Genomic DNA, 11,405 nt, shown 5'->3' on the forward strand with positions numbered 1-11,405 from the left:
GTATTACTTTTTGTAGTTGATATAATTTAGACAAGTATATATTTATCAAATTTAGTTCAATGCAATATTAGATTAGACTCATATTTTTTTTCTTTTCCCCCCTACAAATACATATCCAGAAACTGGATCAGAAGTCTACTAAAAACACCCACCGGATCTTTTTGATGTAGTTGATATAAAAGCTGGGGTGCTAAGAAAGTAACGAAGCCACAAAAGACTTTTTGWTTGTTTTTGAACCGTATGATTAATTTTATGATTTATTTTTCTTTTTATGTCCTGATTTAAATTAAATTTAAATTTAAATTTTTGTTCTTTCATAAAAATTATTTTGGGGGCTATAAACAAATCAGTAGGTGATCATAAATTATTTCCTGCTGCAGTATTTTACCATAGATTTGCTAATCACTTGTACTTCCTTGTTTTTGTTTTGAGCAGGGGGAGATAAAGAGCGGATGACCAACAACCATGAGACCTACCTACTTATGGCCAGCTCCCAGAATGACATGGAGGATTGGGTGAAGACAATACGGAGGGTCATCTGGGCACCTTTTGGTGGWGGTTAGTATAAATGCAGGCAGGCGTTGTTTTTGTAAGCCTGTGAACACTTTTGAGTGCCTGGTTTAAGGTCTGTGTGATTAAGGTTTTAATTATCTTGTGTTTATAATCAAGATTAAGTAGTCGAATTACCTCTTCAGCATGGCCTCCAGTTATGCACAAACCTGTCACTCATTTTCAAAACAGATGTGTTGAAGGAAAGGAACATCTAAACCAGTGTTTCCCAAAGTTGGGGTCGGGACCCAAAGTGGGATCCTGAAAAGATTTTCTGAATTAATGACATTTTTGCCTTAGTTGTTACAAAGGAGTGAGGTTAGTATATTTAAAATGGAGAAATGTAGTATAAAAATAGTTACTATGCCCATGTTTAGTTGACCTGATACAAATGTTTATCATCCAAAAATAGCTGGGTGCTCAGGTCTCTGCTACTGTTATTTTGTGGGTCAAAAGCTGAAAAGTTTGGGAACCACTGGTCTAAACCATACAGGATAGTGACCTTACAGGACCAGGATGATCTGCTGTAGTTTTCCTTGATAAAAAACAAAACAAGAACCCAAAAACAAGGGTCATTTTGCAGAAAAGCAGTCATGTTGGCACTTTCAACATACTGCAGGTTCTTAGTACTAAATATAGAAATGCGGCGTGTATTATAAACCAGCAAAACTGTAGAACATTTTTATCTCCATTTTCTATTGTGACATTTTATTCTACTGACAAAAAAATATATTTTTAAATAAAACATACATAGTGATGCTGAAGTAAACAACAAAGCATGACGATGCTATATTTGTTCTCATGAAAAGCTTCCTGAATTTATTGGAATTAGTGCACTGATTACTGAGTCCCGCTGTGCTGCTGTGGCTTGTTATTGACTGTCCTGGCACACATCGACTTACATTGTGTTGCAGCTTTCGCAACCAGACGGGCAGCTTTCGTTGACAAATAGAATAGATGAGGCAGAGTTGGCCCCTCTGTTTTCAGTGCGGGGAGTTTCACGTCCATTACAGTTGACTGCTCTTCAAAAGGACGAGCCATTTGTCAATGATGCCACAGGAAAGGTGGCTCCATGTTGGAGCTGAGCTGGGCTTCCCTCATCTCACACACACATATAGGCACAAAGAGCACACACATCACATTTTACAGTAGCAAGAGTGACTAAATAAACCCTGATAGGCTGATTAAGACTGCTGACATGTCATTAAAAAAAACTCAGTTCATTGAGTGCCAGACAGGGAGGGAGCACCCAGAGCAATGTGATGTTAAAGCTGGACTCTTACTGGGATGTTGCATTAAGTACTGCCCGACCCGAAGAGTGAGGGAGTTAGAAAAATGTGTAGCTGTGGCTTCTCCATTTGGATCCTCGGTGATTTATTTCATGGTAATTACCAGGTTTTTTTCTCTGTACTCAAGCAACATGTTAGGATTGTAATTAATTCTAACTAAACAATACATCAGTTACATAATACAGTTACAACATTAATGGAATGTAAAAAAAAAAATACCAGGGAAGATAATTTGATTAGTTTTTTTTTCATAATTACTTTATGAAATTATTTCAGAGATGTTAGCATAACACAACCAGTTAAAGACTCCTCTTCTGACCTTAGCTAAACAGAAAAAGAGAGAAATTAACATCATTTCTATTACTGTGTTACCATGTTTACGGCTATTGTTAAATTTTCAAGTGTAACTTGGCGACTATGGGTCTTCATTTTTTGATAGTTGCTTGTGTTTTTGATGTGGACTGTCATTCAGGATATTGTAAATCCAAAAATATGTCTTTAGGTCATAGTTTCCATGCTCATATAGCCCTGCTGTTTTGTAAGTGTCAAGTGCACAAGGGCTCTGATAAGATTAGTCTAATTTAATCACCTACCTTGTCGTGTCTCGTGTGTAAATGTGTGCGAGTAGCCTCCCTCCGTATCTGAGACTGGAACAGTATGCAGATCCAAATCTCTGTGGAGGGCCATCCTAATCCCCAACATGGGACAGCAGCACATCGGGCTTAGGTGAAAAGGCGAGAGGAGCTGCTGAGCAGAAAGTTACAGATCTGATTATCAGACTCAGTTTAGGTACATGTTTTATACTGGGCATGTCTGGACGTAAACATCACAAATCACAACATGATTGATTTGACATCACTCTTTGTTTCTTTAATCTACAGCTTTGTTTCTCACTGTTCTGTTAGACTAAAGGCCAGTTTATACAGTAATGAGTTGTGACATAAAACTCACCTGTTCTGAGAGCAAAATGTCTGTTGATGATCAGGTTTAGTGAGATGCTGATAGTAGAATAGAGCTTTTTTGGTTCAGGCTTGTACCATCTCTTGAGACCCTGCACACATGGATTATTTTTGCCTGCTTCATGAAACAATATTGTAATTGCCTGTGGTGTGATATTGTATGTGTGCATGTTCATTTGTCTACATGTTAGCAAAATATCTCATTAATCTCATTGGATTCACATCTATAACTGTTAACATATGGCATCAACCAGATTCATGTTGGCTGTCGCAGCTAATTGACCTTAGCCAACTCAAAAATTACTGCAATTTGGTCAACTTTACAGATTTTGCGGTAAAATTTGGTATGGTACTAGATGACATGCTTCAAGCACTAACAGATTGCGCAAGATGATGATGCGTTCCTTTAATGCTAATTTTTAATGTTGCTATAGGAAGTCGTGCTTTTTTTATTTGTCATGAGATGGGACATCACATTTGTTTTTACATTTATTGTTAGATGGATTTTGGACAAAAGCTTTCAGTGTGAAGAGTAAAAAACACAACTGCTTGAAGCTTATTTCTTTTGGAAAAAACAACAACAATCATCATCATGAAACATTTTGTCCTGCGTTTCAGGGATCTTTGGTCAGAAGTTGGAGGAGACTGTCCGGTACGAGCGCCGATTCGGGAACAAGCTGGCTCCCATGCTAGTGGAGCAGTGTGTGGACTTCATTCGGCAGTGGGGTCTTCAAGAAGAGGGTCTCTTCAGGCTGCCAGGACAGGCCAACCTGGTCAAAGAGCTGCAGGATGCTTTCGATTGTGGAGAGAAACCATCTTTTGATTGGTAAGGGGAAAACATAATCAATCTGGGTGATTAAATTTCTCCAAGGATTTTTACGACCAGCTCATATATTCAGGTTGCTGACTGCTGAGATCTGTGCCTTTTCAAATAATTTCAATTGAATTTAAGATGAGCGAGCACTTAAAGCCCTGTTTTGCATATAGCTATGCCCACATCCAGATGTATCCCTAACTCAAGTTGATGGAGAACAAGTGATGGGATACACCAGCTCTGTACTTTGCAGCTTGGAATGTCTCTGCTTTTCTATTCATAGTAAGAGGTATTGTAAAAACACTAACATGTAGGAAGTGGGAGAGGATGAAAATACCATTAAAATGACTGAACAATCAGAGGGCTAATCCAAGTAGGCTACATCCGGTGGGTGAGAATACACAAAAACTGCAAACAACTCTGGGTCAAACAGTGTCAGAGTAGACAGGAAAGAGCTGAAGAATAACAGCAGAACTCTGACTTGGTGGAACTGAACCAAAGATTGTTTGCTACGACTTTAGGCACACATGAAATTTTAGTCAAAATTCACATCTCTTGGGTCATTCTTTGTAAATGAAGGACTTCTCAGTGCCTTGTCCCTGTCTACAGTAACACAGACGTGCACACCGTAGCCTCTCTTCTGAAGCTGTACCTCAGAGAACTGCCCGAGCCTGTCATCCCCTTCCAGAAGTATGAAGAGTTCCTGGCCTGTGCCAAACTCCTGAGCAAAGATGATGAAATGGTGAGAAATCAGAAAACTCACACATTGCTGGTCACAGACTTTATGCCTGTACCCAAACATCTTCTGGCTTCTGTTTATAGAACGACAGCACTGAATAAATCCTGTTTTGGGGCAGAAAATCTGGTTTCCGGCGTCATCCCTTGCTCTGCTGGGATGTTTCTTCACACCATGATTTTGTTGTGTCTGTCTTGATTTCTGGCATATAAATAGAATTTCTGTCACAGCTTGATACAGGGTCGGAGGCAGAAGCTAAGTTTCTGTTCTAGTGTCCAAAGTCTGTTTGTATTAATTAGGCATTGAGCATTTGAATATTTGGACATTTATGTGGATTTTTGTTTTTCAATTCTTCTATGTAGATGAAAGCTTTGGTCTTTCCTTTTTACAATTTATGGCATAATGAAGAACAATAAAAACATTATTTGGCTATTTATTCTTTTTCTTCAGATTTAGCATTACTTTGACTGAACATAATTCCCAAATTAAGATTAAAAAATAGTCTTCAAATGAGCTGCTGTGGAATCGTTGAGACTGGAGTTGTTTTAAGACCATTGCAGTCCATTTTGTTTGTAGCCTCACTCTCACTATCTATTAGCTTTTCAGTCCGGCCACCTTTTATCTTTAAACTGAGGTTTTTCTAAGAGCTATCTACAAGTCAAAAGATCTGTCACACAAGTGTTCATGAGTGTTCTCTCTTGTCTTCAGGGCATGAAGGAATTAAAAAGGCTTGTGGAAAGTCTACCTCCAGTGAACTACAACCTCCTCAAGTACATTTGCAGGTACTGGCTAATTGTAAAACTGGATAAAATTCAAACTGCAAGAAATCATTAACAGTGAAATGTTTGTTTCTTTTTTTTAATCACAGATTTCTTGATGAAGTCCAGTCTTATTCAGGAGTGAATAAAATGAGTGTCCAGAACTTGGCCACAGTTTTTGGGCCAAATATCTTGAGGCCAAAGATTGAGGATCCAGTGACAATTATGGAAGGTCAGTGTTTGAGTGCAACCTTCTTAGTTTTAGTTTTGTGCTGACACTGATGTTTAGTTTCATTTTCTCAGGAACCGTTCTGGTTCAGCAACTCATGGCTGTTCTGATTGGTCGCCACGACGTTCTTTTCCCGAGAGACAAAGATGAGCCGACATCCCTGGAACTTGCTAACAACAACCACATTGAGCAGCCAAAGAGACAAGCCGCCGCAACTACCTCACCCATCATCGCCGTGTCCCAGAATGCAGAGAACAACAACACGCAGGGGGTCCGGCAGTGTGTTTGGGAAGCACCCGAGTCTCATTCAAACCGCCAACAAGTCGACAACAGGGGCTCCTCGCGATCAGCAAGCCCCCAAAAGGTTGTCCCAGGACACTTTGACACGACCCGTAGTCCACCCCTAACCATAAAGAAGAACCCAGCTTTCAGTAAAGGCAGTGGGATCGTTACAAACGGCTCCTTCAGCTCCTCCCCCTCCTCAGATCCTACGCTAGATAAGAGCCAGGCCCTGATGGGAGGCGGGAGTTTACCAGTTCGTCGCAGTGGGACACTAAAAGGCTCGGGCACAAAAATGGGCACCAGTGGGGTGACGAGTGGAGGCAGTCCTGCAGGGAATGGGACTGGCGTTGTGCGCACTGGTATCTCAGGCTCTGATGGGATCACAGGAACTCTGAACAATCGCAACGGTCTCTGGGTACAAAATGGCTGCGTCATGCTCCGAGAGAGCAACAAGACACGCCACTGCTCCCACGGGGAACAAACAGCCAGTCAGAATCGCCTGTCCACGTACGATAACGTGCAGTTAAACCACCAGAACCTGCAGAATCAGACCACCAACACGTGTCTGAGTACCAGCTGTGAGGACAAGCAGAGCGTGGATAGTGCCACTTGGTCCACATCCTCCTGCGAAATCTCCCTCCCCGACAACTCCACTTCCTGCCGCTCCTCCACCACCACCTGCCCCGAGCAGGACTTCTACGGCGGTCATTACGAGGACCTGGATGGACCGGCACAGGATGGCGATCCTCTCCAGACCGGTGGTGGAGGAGGAGAGGGGGGTGGCAGGAACAGCAACGGGGAAGGGGGTGGTGATGGAGCTGGGGGTAGTAGTCGGGGCACCAGCAGTAGTGAGACCAGTGAGGGTTTCACTATTGGCAATGGACCTGGCAGCCACAGCGCTCTGCACAGTCTAGTGGCCAGTCTTAAACAGGAGATGCACAAACAGAAGTCTGAGTACGAGGCCAGGATCAAAAGGTAGGGATGCAGTTTTTTTTACATGGTTCTATTTAACAGAGTAATAACTCTTTATCACATTTGCTGAAATAGTTTCTCTTCCCTGAGTGAGACGTGACATCTGCCTGTAGAGAGAAATTGCTTAAATCTTGCTCAGTCATTCTCCTGCAGGTCTTTCTTTCTAAAACGCCTTAAAAGAATCTATTTTCGTAACAACAACAAAAAAAATAATAAATAAAAAAAAATAAAAAAAAAGAAATTCATTAGAATGATAGTATAACTGCAATGGTCTGAACCAGAACGCTCAATTAATTTTATTCTGACCAGAGTTCAGATGTTGGCTGGGACATTTTGACTACAACTTTGAGTTTTGGTACTTCTGATCAATTTTTTAAGCTTAAAAGTCCCAGTTTTACATAGTCTTTAGTATGTGTTAGGATGTAATAAAAAGTTAAAACAAGTGATTGTTGCTAGCTTGTTTCATGTTTTTATATAGTATGTTCAAAAGTCGGGTTGGACATCATTTGAATTTGAATGATTCTGGTTCTGAGTTTTGATTCTGGTTTCCAACTATTCCCAGTTTGATTCTTTGGAGAGGTGGGGTTATGTTCATGGTTAAAATAAGCTAGCTAACTAGAGTTCTTTCTGGATGAACAAGTCTTAACTTCTCTAATTCATAAACGCTTTATGAATTTTACTAAGAATTCTTTATGGGGCTTTTATCAACCGCTATATAAATATAAACCTATAAACTTGAATATAAGTTTTATGATTTATTTTTTTACAGGGGTACACTTTCACAAGAGCTTTATTTTTTAAAACCTCATGAAAACACATTGACACATATCCAGTGTTTGATGCTGCAGGCGAACAGGTTACTAAGCTGATGTTACAGTTTTAGGGTGTAGTATATATTGGTAGCGGTGTTAGCAGTGTTCGTATTTTATTGTTTTACCTACCTAGATGTGTGAGCAGAGGAAGGCCCTCGCAGAGCGTTAAAAACAACCTGAAACGGTGTTTAATCATGTTGGTCATGTGCCCTCCTTAGCACATTATAATCGTTTTTTTTTTTTCCAAGTTAAGCCACACAAGATCACAGCTGCACACTGTCCATTTATGCACACACTACCTGCAGATTTTTCTTTGTTGGTGTTAGTGTGGCTCAGACATTCTTCTTTTTTGTGGTTTGGCAACTCATATATCTACTGATATATCGTAATCTTCTTCGTTGGTGTTTGGCGGTTTGCATGCAGATTGCTCTTTGTTGGTGTTTAGCAATTTCCTCTTCTGGTCGGCGGATTATGTATTAAAACAAGGAATCGAAATTTAAAAATTCTAACAATCCAGTCGAATCCAGTTAGTCCTGGTTTCAATCAATACTTGAGATTTGTCCAACCCTATTCATAAATAATCACCTCTTATGTCTAGGGGTGCAACAATACATGTACCCGTATCAAACCGTTCAATACAGTGCTTTAGGTTCAATGCACACTTGTATCGAACAATACAGATTTTTTTAAAATTTACTTTATCAACTTGTCTTCTGAAGATGCTCTGTGTTAAAAGATCAGTGGATCTGTGTTCGACTACTCCACCTAGGCTGCATTGTTGAGCACTGATCCACTGAGAAACTTGCTGTTTCAGCAACGTTTAATTAAATAAACTGTACTTTGAGGTTAAACAAGTGGTCATAATTAATTTAAATAAATTACAAGTTAAAAAGGGGCATGGAAATTTCTCTTTTTTTGTATCGAAAAAATATCGAACCGTGAGACTAAAGTATTGAACCGAACCGAATCGTGAATTTTCTGTATCGTTGCACCCCTACTTATGTCTCTTTTCATGCATTGTGAAACCTCTTCTGCAGCTTGGAGCAGCGTAACCTGGAGCTGGAGACGGAGATGGTGAACCTCCACGAGGAGCTGGACCAGGAGAGGAAGAAGTACACCATGGTGGAAATCAAGCTACGCAACGCCGAGCGTGCCAAGGACGACGCTGAGCGGCGGAACCAGATGCTGCAGAAAGAGATGGAACAGTTTTTCTCCACATTTAGTGACCTCACCGCAACCGGCAACACCCCGGCCACCGACCCCCGCCGAACAGACCGCAACAACACCATCTGGATCCAGTGAAAGGAAGATGGAGAACTGCCTTTGAAGACTGAAGTTACGTACATTATGTTGTCATCGCTGAAGTAACGTGAAACAGGAAGTTGCTGCTGATTGAAGAAGGAGGTGGAATGCAAAATATAATGGCACGTTTTATTTTAAGAAATTGAAAGTGTACAGCTAGTAAAGTTGACCTGTATAAATGTAGCATCACCTGGAGTGATGCTAAACAAACATTATCTGTACATACCATTATTTAAAAACCTCATGGAGACTCTTTAACCTCTGAAATCGGTGTGGTTCTCATTTAGGACAAAGGAACACTTCACCTCAGTTTGTGATGAGATTTGGTACAATGTTTTACAGTCAGCTTGTTGGGCCTGAAAGATGGAAGGGAAGGAAAAATGTGAAAGAATGTAAAGAAATGCCAAACGCCACGCAGATTTAGCTCTTTTAAATGTGTCCAGTGTCATTCTATATGTATATAGAGGGAAACAATGCAGACATTTGTTTGTAAAAAGAAATGAAACGAAAACTTAAATGTTAGTATCTAAGCAAAGTTATCAATGTGATATTTTATATTTTCTTGCACTTACATGTCTGTCCAGCCTCTGCAAGTAGGTACTGAATGTTCTATCAATGTGTTTGAAATCGGAGAGTACGCTGTAAATTTGCCTGTGCCTCTGTGCTGTTACATTTGTTCATGACCAAAACAAAAAAATAAGGAATCTGTTCTGTAAATATTTTATAGATTATTGAAGACACTACTTGTTAGTCTGCACTGTGGTTTGACAAATGTTCAAATGGATACGGCACAAATTAAGTTAAGACTGACGGAGGTTTTTGTAGCTTTTAAAAAAATTAACTTTAAGCCTAGTGCAATTGATGTATTTCACAAATAAGGAACAAGGATTGACTTTTCAAGAAATTTGGAGTAAAACTAGCTGACAAAACAGGTTTTCCTTCTAAACTGTGAATAAAAGGACAGTGGAGCGATTTAAAAAATGATCTGATAAAACGTATGAACAAATAATACTGTATATTCTATGTTGATGACTTCACAGAACCCCTCTCAAAAAGGCCAAACTGTCCCTTTAATCACTGAGCAAAACACCCAGCTGTAAGATTCAGCTGGAAATGTGTGTATGAAAGTGCATGAGTCAACCTGGTTGGTGGGACTTTGTATTAATAAAGTGTATTTATGTGGCCTTAAACCAAATGTCTGCACGCAGTGTGCATTTGCTGAGGGGTATAAATCCACTGCTGAGCTCCAGCTGTCAGACGAGGGTTCTGTTGGCAGACCTGCTGCTGCTTCACGACTAAAAAAGACCAGATCCTATTAAAAAAAACCTGCTGCTGGTCATTGCAGGACATGTGGAATGCGTCGCATCCACGGGGGTAAAAAATAAGTGCCCGGACAACCAAAGAAAAGGAGGGACGCATGCAACTTCTCACGTTGCACCCGTCACCATGAAATAATAGGCTTACTGGAGCTGTCACCTCTGTGAATTCAACACAAAAGAGCAGATTATGAACTGACTGGGATGCTGAAACATCTTCGAGACACGAGGCTTGGTATTCGGAGGAACCTTAAAAAATGTCAAAGAATAAAGATAAATTTACCCACAAGTTTGTTTTTTATTGTGTCTTTTAAGAGTATTTTCCAAATTAGGCAAATTTTGTGTATTTATCATTGATTGAGTGAAGAAAACTTATAGGAGCTAAGAAATACTTTTAAAACAATTCTAAACTCTTTCTGTTTATCAAAGTAACAATTCATTAATTTATATATTTTAAAAGCTGTGTCAAAAATATAAGACAGGTTTATAGAACAATCTTGTGCGGTCACGCTTTAATTTCATTAACTTTTCAGATACTTTTTAAATTATTTTATGTATATTTGAGTTTATCTTTCAGGTTCTTCATTGTCATACAGTCTGTTTTTAGTTTTTAAATCAAACACCATCACCTGCACTACTTGGCCAGGGATGATTGGACCTCAGTGTGTGATCACAGTTATTTAAATGTGACACATTTGCATCATTTTCAGAAGTATCTAAAGGTCCTGTCATACTAGACAGCTTATGCCAACTTATGATCATTTTAAAGACATCTACATTGAAGAAAGAATTGAAAAAATCAACAAGAAGCTTCTTTTCAGTGTGTTCCTCGTAACTTGAACAAATTGATCAAATATATAAATTTTATTAGCAATTTAGACATAAAAAAGTTTCATAAATTGTCTAGTGTGACAGGGCCTTTAGATTCTTCTGAAGATTATTTTATTTTAATGCTTTGAAGCCCCTAAAACTTTGAAAATGTAGCAGTCTGTCAGGTATTCACAAAGTTTGTTAAATGATTATCAGTTGTATAAATTTAACAATAAAGTGATTTGGTGAAAGATATTAATAATATGTTCCACTTAATCATGATTTGTCCATTTATGTAGTAATTTATAATGCTTCAAAATCCTAAACTTTAGGCCTGGCTTGACTCAGCTTGGTTCTTAGCTGTAGTAAGTTGATTGAACTCATTTTGAATAAGCTGTTGAAGGAATCATGTCTCCTGTTCCAGGTTTGATAATAAAGGGATCAATGGGTTGATTAAATGTGTTTTTGTTCGTTCATTAGGGGCTGAAACAAATAACACCAAGTTGCTTTTTTACTAACTCATACTGTGTGTGTGTGTGTGTGTGTGTGTGTGTGTGTGTGTGTGTGTGTGTGTGTG

The 11,405-nt window shown here is 39.4% G+C and overlaps 1 protein-coding gene across 5 annotated transcripts in view; it reads left to right on the forward strand.

Moving 5' to 3' along the window:
• arhgap24 (Rho GTPase activating protein 24) overlaps positions 1-10,307 on the forward strand; it is a 76,670-nt gene extending 66,363 nt beyond the window's left edge. For all 5 annotated transcript variants that reach the window (XM_014006462.1, XM_014006464.1, XM_014006463.1 and 2 more), the window contains 7 exons: positions 436-558; positions 3,416-3,623; positions 4,221-4,353; positions 5,056-5,129; positions 5,216-5,337; positions 5,409-6,591; positions 8,438-10,307. In XM_014006462.1, the coding sequence (XP_013861916.1) occupies positions 436-558; positions 3,416-3,623; positions 4,221-4,353; positions 5,056-5,129; positions 5,216-5,337; positions 5,409-6,591; positions 8,438-8,702 (2,108 nt within the window). In that variant the 3' untranslated portion in view covers positions 8,703-10,307. The remainder of the gene's footprint in view (positions 1-435; positions 559-3,415; positions 3,624-4,220; positions 4,354-5,055; positions 5,130-5,215; positions 5,338-5,408; positions 6,592-8,437) is intronic.
• Positions 10,308-11,405: the final 1,098 nt, after the last annotated feature.

Source organism: Austrofundulus limnaeus, unplaced genomic scaffold, assembly GCF_001266775.1.
Source record: "Austrofundulus limnaeus strain Quisiro unplaced genomic scaffold, Austrofundulus_limnaeus-1.0 Scaffold36, whole genome shotgun sequence".
In the NCBI taxonomy this organism is placed as follows: Eukaryota; Metazoa; Chordata; class Actinopteri; order Cyprinodontiformes; family Rivulidae; genus Austrofundulus; species Austrofundulus limnaeus.